Source organism: Balaenoptera borealis (genome assembly GCF_965194805.1).
Source record: "Balaenoptera borealis genome assembly, chromosome: 7".
Lineage (NCBI taxonomy): Eukaryota > Metazoa > Chordata > Mammalia > Artiodactyla > Balaenopteridae > Balaenoptera > Balaenoptera borealis.
In genome coordinates this window covers 20,280,282-20,289,390 of record NC_138864.1, presented here as the reverse complement: position 1 = coordinate 20,289,390, position 9,109 = coordinate 20,280,282, and the positions used below count along the sequence as shown (strand labels likewise).

General features: G+C 34.0%; 1 protein-coding gene across 2 annotated transcripts in view; it reads right to left on the bottom strand.

Moving 5' to 3' along the window:
- Window positions 1-9,109, bottom strand: part of COG5 (component of oligomeric golgi complex 5) — a 284,645-nt gene that overhangs the window by 100,331 nt on the left and 175,205 nt on the right. For both annotated transcript variants that reach the window (XM_082399763.1, XM_082399764.1), the window contains exon 11: window positions 4-85. In XM_082399763.1, coding sequence (XP_082255889.1) covers window positions 4-85 — 82 coding nt within the window. The remainder of the gene's footprint in view (window positions 1-3; window positions 86-9,109) is intronic.

The window sequence follows — 9,109 nt, the reverse complement described above, 5'->3', positions numbered from 1 at the left end:
TACAGTTTGTTGCTGTCTGAAACTGAGAAGAAAGTGCTTGAGTAACTGAATTCCAAAATGTGTATAAAATTTCAGCGTGTCCATCCTATGACCCAAAAAAAGGGGATGTATTATTTTTTTAAAATTACAATGGATAAGACATAGCATCGAAAATGTATTAAAAATGTACTTAAGTCTATCAAACAATGGAATTATTAAGTAACTAAGCAGAAATATATAGATGAGTCAAATCATGTCTCATGTCATCATCCTTCTCTGCTACTTACTAGCTGTGTGAGCTTGGGCAAGTTGCTAAATCATTCTGTGCCTCCCTGCCCTCTGTAAAATGGAGATGGTAACAGTACCCCCACTGCAGGATTATTACAAGGATTTTAAAAGTTTATAAAAGTAAACTCTTGGGACAGTTCTTGACATATAATAAATCTCCAGTGAATGTTATTATTATTACAATTATTATCATCATCATCATTATATATACCGAAGGCAATTTTTGTTACCATAAGAAAATGAAGAACAAGCATGCTTAGACCAAGAGTGACCACCAAGATACAATTCACCAATTACGAAAGAGAACTGCCTGAAGTATGGACACAATTTTGTTTTTGTTTTTTTAAGTCACAGGAATTACTATCACTCATCTTAGCAGGATACCGTCACTCAATTATTAATACATATTTTAGAAAGTAATTACTAAAAAGAAAAGATAAATATTAGTTTAAGTGTCATTTGTTAAAACCAGACAAAGTACTTTAATACTGTTAAAAGAAAACGACACTTACAGAAATTTTACCAAGCCCTTTAAGGTACTTCTACATGTATGGTAATATTATATCAAATTGCCGTTATTCTATTTTTGAAGTACAACAATGCCAACTTCACATGGTTCACCCTAGCAACATAAATATGTATAATGTTCAAATATGACTACTGTCATAAAAAAGAATAATTAGGAAACTCATTCATTCTGCTTTAGTTTTGTACTTGCAAAGAATGAAATTCTACTTTTCAAGGTTATAAGAAAATGAGCAGTGAAAAATACTGATTTCTCACTTTTATGCCTATGCACATATCTATTTTCCTTGTTGTTTGTTTCTTTAATAAGTTTTGTTTTGAATTCAAATGGGTATTGTGTATCATAAAAAGGCAAATCAAATAATTGCTAATTTCTTATGCAGTGATCACAAAATAGATTCAGATTACCAAGATTTTATGCACTATGTGTATTGTATATCATACACTTTAAAGTGGATGTTTTTCCAACAAGGACCTACAGCACAGAGAACTATATTCAATATCTTGTAATAACTTGTAATGGGAAAGAATCTGAAAAAGAATATATATACATATATAAATAAATGAGTCACTTTGCTGTACTGAAACTAACACAACATTGTTAATCAATTATACTTTAGTAAAAAAAAAGTGAATGTTTTTCATCATATTAAAGAACCATTTTAATACATCACATTAACAAAATGAAGGACAAAACCACATGATTATCTCAACTGATGCACAAAAACGCATTTGACAAAATTCAACACACTTTCATGATAAAACCACTCAACAAGCTAGGAACAAGCTAGGTAATTACCTCAACATATTAAAGGTCATATATGAAAAGTCCACAGGTAACAACATAATGGTAAAAATCTGAAAGATGTCTAAGTTGCGGGAAATTTGGTGACTATATATATGCTTCTACATACACACACATACATACACTTAAAAAAGTAAACTTGGGTCAATCTTGCTTAAGCATACAAATACAAAATTCTCAGATATAACAGCAAATTGATTTCAGTATTTGAATTATCTACCTAAACAAGTAGGATTTATGTCAGCAAGGTACCTATCATTAAATATTAGGAAATTTATTAATAGCCCAATGTCTCCAGAAGGAAATCTACAGGATCATTTAGCTGAGTCAATAAAAGGCAATTAAACACTTTAATTAACAAAATAATACCCAGTCCTCATATTTTTTAAGTTCGTAGAAAACAATGCATGAAATGATTCTTATACTTTTAAAATTATGATAAAAATCACAAAATTTACCATCTTAACCGCTTTTAAGTGTACAGCAGTGTTAACTCTATGTACCTTGATGTGCAACAGATCTCTGGAACTTTCTCATCTTGCAAAACTGAAACTCTATACCCATTGAGCAACAACTCCCATTTTCTTTCTCCCCCCAGCCCTTGAACTACCTATCTACTTTCTGTTTCTAAGACTGTGACTACTTGAGATACCTCATGTGAGTGGAATCACACAATATTTGTTTTTTTGTGATTGGATTATTTCATTTAGCATGATGTCCTTAAGTTTCACCCATCTTTAGCATGTAACAGAATTTCCTTCTTTTTTAAAGACTTAATAATATTCCATTGCATGTATGTATATACATGTGTGTCTGTGTATCACATTTTCTTTATCCCTTCATCCATCATCAGACATTTGGATTGCTTCTATCACTTGGCTATTATGAATAATGCTGCAATGAACATGACTGGGCAAATCTCTCTTCAAGATCCTGTTTTCAATTCTTTTGGATATATTGTGTATCTCCAGAAGTGAGATCGCTGGATCATACATTAATTCTGTTTTTAATTTTTTTGAGGAACCTCCACACTGTTTTTCTTAGCAGCCGCATGATTTTACATTCCTATTAACAATATACAAGGGTTCCAATTTCTCCACATCCTCACCAACACCTGTTTTCTGTTTTGGAAATAGTCATCCTAATGAGTGAAGTGATATCTCATTATGATTTTGATTTGTACTTCCTGATGATTAGTGGTGTTGATCATCTTTTAATATGCTTGTTGGTCATTTGTATGTCTTCTTCAGACAAATGTCTATTCAAGTCCTTTACACATTTTTTTAGGTGAGTTGGGTGGTTTGTTGTTGTTGAGTTGTAGGAGTTCTTTATATATTATGGACATCAACCCCTTACCAGATATATAGCTTGCAAATATTGTCTCTCATTCTGTAGGTTGCCTTTTCATTCCGTTAATTGTTTCCTTTGTCACACAGAAGTTTTGAAGTTTGGTGTAGTCTCATTTGCAAATTTCACTTCTGTTGCCTGTGATTTTGCGTCATATCCATGAAATCACTGCCAAGTCCAATGTCATGAAGATTTCCCCATTTTCTACTCTGAGTTTTATAATTTTAGGTCTTACATTTAGGGCTTTAATTCATTTTGAATTAACTTTTGAATACGGTTTAAGGTAAGGGTCCAATTTCTTTCATTCACACATGAATATCCAGTTTTTCCAGCATCATTTGTTGAAGAGACTGGTAATATAAAGTTTGTGTGACCCTCTTTATTCTATATACCATTATTTGTCTTATTTTACCTGAAATTAATACTTTAATATTTAAAATTAATATTTTATCTGAAATTAATTGTTTTCACTTAAGAAATGTTTATCAGTCTATTTTTACTCTTGTCATGTCACTGTTTTTTGACTCTTATAAACAACGTATTCTATTTTTAAACACTGTTTTATCTTTTAATAAGAAATTACAAACCAAATATGTTTAATAGGTTGTTTCTGCTTTTATCATCTCATTTTATGCTTTCTTTGTGTTTTCTTTGTTCTGTGGATTATTTTTGTTAGCTTTTATCTTCTCTAGAGGCTTTTTCTTTTATTTCTTTTGGATGTGTCATTATCTATTCCTATAACTAACCATAAATTCCTTTGATGCAAATCATCTTTGTAATTCACAGAATTACTGAAATAGATTTCGAGAAATAACAGGAATTCTTCAAGGCTTTTTAGAATTGCCAAAGTAAACAAGAAAATTCTAAGTCCTAGACATGACCTTTTGAAAGAAAACATAGGGTCCCAGATAATCTGGCTACTTCTTCCTTTTTAGTGACAAGTCACTCAAAACTTCTAAGCCAAGAAGTATGTACTTTTTAACTTAATCAGAGAAGAACTCAGACAAAGTGTCCATGCATTAGAATGTATGTGAACGTTGGCTAGGAAATTAACATTTTCTGAATGTCCATTATGTAACAGGCACCACTGAATGTTATCTCATTTAAACACTACAACAACCACCAGAATGTAAGCTCCATGACAGCAGAGGTCCCATTTTGTCTTTCTTACCACTCTAATTTCAACATCGAGAATGTGACCAGGACATAATAGGCACACAATAAATATTTACTGAAAAAATGAGTGGAACAATCTTATAAGATGACATTTTTAGTCCCTTTCTAGAGTGAAAACAAAGGCCAAAGAGAAAAGGTGACTTGCTTAGAATTACACAGAAAGTAGTACAGTAGTACAGAAAGTAGTAGAGCTGGGATTTGATCTAAGGTTTGTTTGACTGATATATTAAAGTATTAGTCCCCTTTAACTTGACTTACAAAGCCTTATATGACATGATTGTCCCAGCCTACTTCTCTTCTTACATACCACTGAGGTCAAGATCCAACCAGCACAAATTCCTTCAGGTTGCTGAAGGTTCTTCTGTAGTTTCTCCCAGTTACCAGCTTTTAATCCAGCACCTTCATCAGAGTCAGTTTAGGTGTCTCTTCTCTTGGTTCCCCCAGGTTTGGTGCACTCTGTTATATACATCTATAGCATCCCATGTTCCCCACCATAATTATATTTTCCTATTTAAATATAGGAAAAGAGCGGTGGTTAAGGAGAGGAACTCTGAAAGCAGAATATTAAGGTTCAGATCCAGTCTCTACCACTTCTAGAACCTGTGGGGCATCTGAGCGAAGACGATCTAGGCCACTAAATACGTACAAATCTCTGGCTTAAGAACAAGATCTAAGCTGGAGAAAGAGATTTAGGTGTTATCAGCATTTGGAGGTGGTAGAAGCTATTAACATGTGTGAGCTTTTCCATAGATTGCATGTGGCATGAGAGGAAAAGAATATTGAGGATAGGACCCAGGGGAAAAACACTACTTAAAGGTTGGGGAAGAAATAATTTAGAGTGGAGAAAGAGAAGTGGTGGAGCTAATTATTAAAAAAAAAAAAAAAAAGACTGGTCACAGGTTAGTGATTGCTGAAACTGGACAATGGGTACATAGAGAGCCACTGTCCTATACTTTGGTTCTGTATGTTGGCTTCTGTTTGAAATTTTATGAATAAAATGTTTTAAAAGGAAGGGTAGGTGGAGAAGGAGGAATCAGTGAAGGATTCTGAAGAGATGTAGTATCTATGAAGGAGGAAACCAGTATTAGAAGTAGTTATTACCTCTAAGGAGTGAAGTAAAAGAATCTTAGAAGTGAGTAGAAGGATTTGGTAGCTGGGTCTTAAAATTCCTTTAGTAACAACTGTTTCAGGGGAGCAGAAGCTTGATTTCAGTGGTTTGGAGCAAAACTGAAACAAGAAAGTAGAGACACAAAGTACCTAATGGAAATCTGGGCATGAAGGGAAGAAATACTTTGAGGGAGATACAGGACCAAGGATTCTGTTCTGGTTTTGATTTTAGATGGTAGATCCCTGGGAGGAAGTAACTGGGAAAGGTTGATATTGGAGAAAGCAGAGAATGTCCTAGACAACGATAAGATGTAGAATGCGAACAAAAGTAGAGAGGTAAGTCTGAGAAAAGAGAAGATACAATCAACCTCTAACTTTGATACAGAAGGGGAAGGTGAGGATCAGTTCAGATAAAGATTTTATAAGACAGTGAACTTAAAGAGACATGGTCAGAGGGAACCAGACGTAACTAAGTTACGATCAAAACAGAAGAGGAAGTAAAAGATTTAGCAACAAGTCTGTGCCAGAGATCTCTGTGGAGAGATCACGTTGTGAATAAGAAAGCTTGCAGACTTGATCAAAGAAATCAAACAGATGTGAATTTTATATTAGCTTTTAATCATCTTCTGGATAAAAGCAGAGGGATCCTGGGGAAGCAAATATAAAGCAAAGAAAAAAGTTATCTTTACTGGAAAATAGCCTTCTGGGAGAACCATTTTGCTGTGTCTGATTACAAAAGAAGGAAGGTACAGAAATTCAGAAGGGACTTCAAGATGAACATCACAGAACAAAATGATAAAGCCTATACAACCAAAAGAATTTCAGTTAAAATCAAAATGTTGGCTTTTATATGTATATTGTTCAAAGATAAAGGAATACTTACAGTACGATCTACTTGTTTTTAAAAAAATGGGGGCTTAGATAAGGTGATAGTGGGAGGAAGTGAAAAGTAGTCAGATTTTAGATACCTTTTGATGATAGAATAGATAGGACTTGTTAAAATGTATAGAGCTAAATATTATAGAAAAACCATATACAAAATGTTAACAGAAGTTATCTTGGGCTTCCCGGGTGGCACAGTGGTTAAGAATCCTCCTGCCAAGGCAGGGGACATGGGTTCGAGCCCTGGTCCAGGAAGATCCCACATGCTGCGGAGCAACTAAGCCCGTGCACCACAACTACTGAGCCTGTGCTCTAGAGCCCGTGAGCCACAACTACTGAAGCCCGCGTGCCTAGAGCCCATGCTCTGCAACAAGAGAAGACACCGCCGTGAGAAGCCCGCGCACCACAATGAAGAGTAGCCCCCGCTCACCGCAACTAGAGAAAGCCCTCACGTAGCAATGAAGACCCAATGTAGCTAAAAAATAAATAAATAAATTACTTAATTTAAAAAAAAAGAAATTATTTCTGGGCGATAGGATTAAACATGATGCTTCCTTTATTCTTTTTAATTTTTTGGAAGAGTAATTAAGATAATCTAATTTAATTCTAAAGACAAGAATAAATTCTTGATGTAAAAAATTCAATACTGAAACACACATGGTAAAAATTTAAAGCTTCTCTTCAAACTCAGATCCCTTATCCCGCACTTTTCCCTAGAGATCATTGTTAAACTACAGTGTTAAAGGGTTTTAAAACCCTTTCTATAGAGTTTACTGTAGTGTTTCTCAACCTTTCTTTTCATATTGCCCCTCCAAAAAGAAAACTAAGTAATTAATTATACATATATATAATACATATTATATAATTATATAATATAACTGCACTTAATTTAAATTTAAATTTAACTTAGTTTCTCCCTGATGACAGATGCTAAATACTAAGGAGTAAGATTTTGTATGGTAGGACTGAACTCTGGAGACCACAAGCCAATGTAATATATAAGATTTTTTGTGCCTCCCCCCTCCCTCCAAAAAAAAACTTTTTCTCCCTCTTGGGGTCAATATTGCCCTTGTTGAGAACGCATGGTGGACTGGTATTTTAAATAGACTGTCACTCAAATTAGATTTAGTATGAACCACAATCTCCTTCAAACTTTTCCCCTGGCTTCCCTCACCATATTCTCTTTGGTTTCATCCTCCTCTTGAAATACTCCTTGTGGCCTCCTCTGTTACAATGTTTCCCAAACTCACTGAATGTAAATATTTTTAACTATACATTCTAATATATGTTTAATTATTTGTTTAAAATTATATACAAATACCACTGTATTAATAAAATAAGTGCAATATAAAATGTATGAAAATAGTTTAAAGGATAAAACTTGTAAAAAGGACAGGCAGAAATTATAACTATCTTCTTCCATGTCAAAATGTATACACACTTTGGAAACCAGAGTTCTACATGAGTTTTATATGTTGCATTTTCAAGGTAGGTTTCTTTTCTCTCTATAGCCGGTCTTACCCATTACCATGGCTTTGATTGCCAATATGACCCAAATTTATGTCTCTAGCAGAGGCCTCTCTTCTGAGCTCCAGACTCCCATATTAAATTGCCTAACTGACATCTTCACTTGGACGTCCCATGAGCACCTGAATACAGAGCTTATCTTCCCTCCTAAATGTGCTCTTCGGTTTATGCTCTCAAATGAAGTTACTACTATCTACCAGAACCCTGTCAAACCTGAACCAATGATATCATCCTTGATACCTTCTTCTCCATCTCACCACTTTTAATCCATCACTAAGATTTGTCAGTTTTCTCTCCTGAATAATTCTCAAATCACTGCAATTCTCTCCATTTTCACTGGCATCAATGTAAATTACTGTTATAGGCTGAGTTTTGTCCCGACAAAATTCATATGTTGAAGTCCTAACCCCCCATACTTGAAAATGTGACCATATTTTAAGATAGGTCTTTAAAGAAGTAATTAAATTAAAATGGGGTCATTAGAAGGTCCTTATAAGAAAAAGAAATCTGAAACACAGACACATACAGAAGGAAGATGGTGTGAAGACACAGGGAGAAGACAGCTCTATGGACATTTGTATACAAGTCTTTGTATGGATATATTCTTTCATTTCTCTTGGATTAATAACTAGGGGTATATTGTTAGGTCATATAATATATGTATGTTTAACTCTTTAAGAAACAGCCAAACTGTTTTCCAAAGTGGTTGTACAATTTTACACTTCCCTTCAGCAGTATATGAGAGTTCCAGTTGCTCCATATTCCCACCAACACTTGGTATGGTCAGGTCTTTTAAATTTTAGATATGTGCTTAATTGACATCTATCTCTAAAGTGTCTATTCAAATCTTTGGCCTATTTTTTTAAGCTGGCTTTTTTTGTTTTCTTATTGAATTCTGAGAGTTCTTTAGACATAAGCCCTTTATTAGATATGTGATTTGCAAATATTTTCTCCAAGTTTATTCCTTATCTTGTATTCTCTTAATGGAGTATTTTGCAGAACATAAATTCTTAATTTTGAGTAAGTCCAAAATATCAATTTTTTTCATTTATGGATAGAGCTTTTGGTGTTGCATCTAAGAAATCTTTTTCTACCCCTAAGTCACAAAGTTTTGTTCTGTTTTCTTCTATAAGTTTTAGAATTTTAGGCTTTACATCTGGATATCCAAATGTTTCAGTATTACCTGTTAAAGACTACTGCGTCAAGATAGAAATGCCTTTGTAACTTTTTTTGAAAATCAATTTGCCACATATGTGTCAGTGTATTTTTGGACCCTCTATTCTGCATCAATGATCTATGTCTCTAACTTTATGCCAATTCCACATTTTCTTGAATATGGTAGTTAAGTCTTGAAATCAGGTATTGTTAGCCCTCCAATTTCGCTTTTCTTTTTCCAAGTTGTGTTGGGTACCCCAAGTCCTTTGTATTTCTGTTTGAATTTTAGAATCAGCTTGTCAGTCACTCCAAAACACC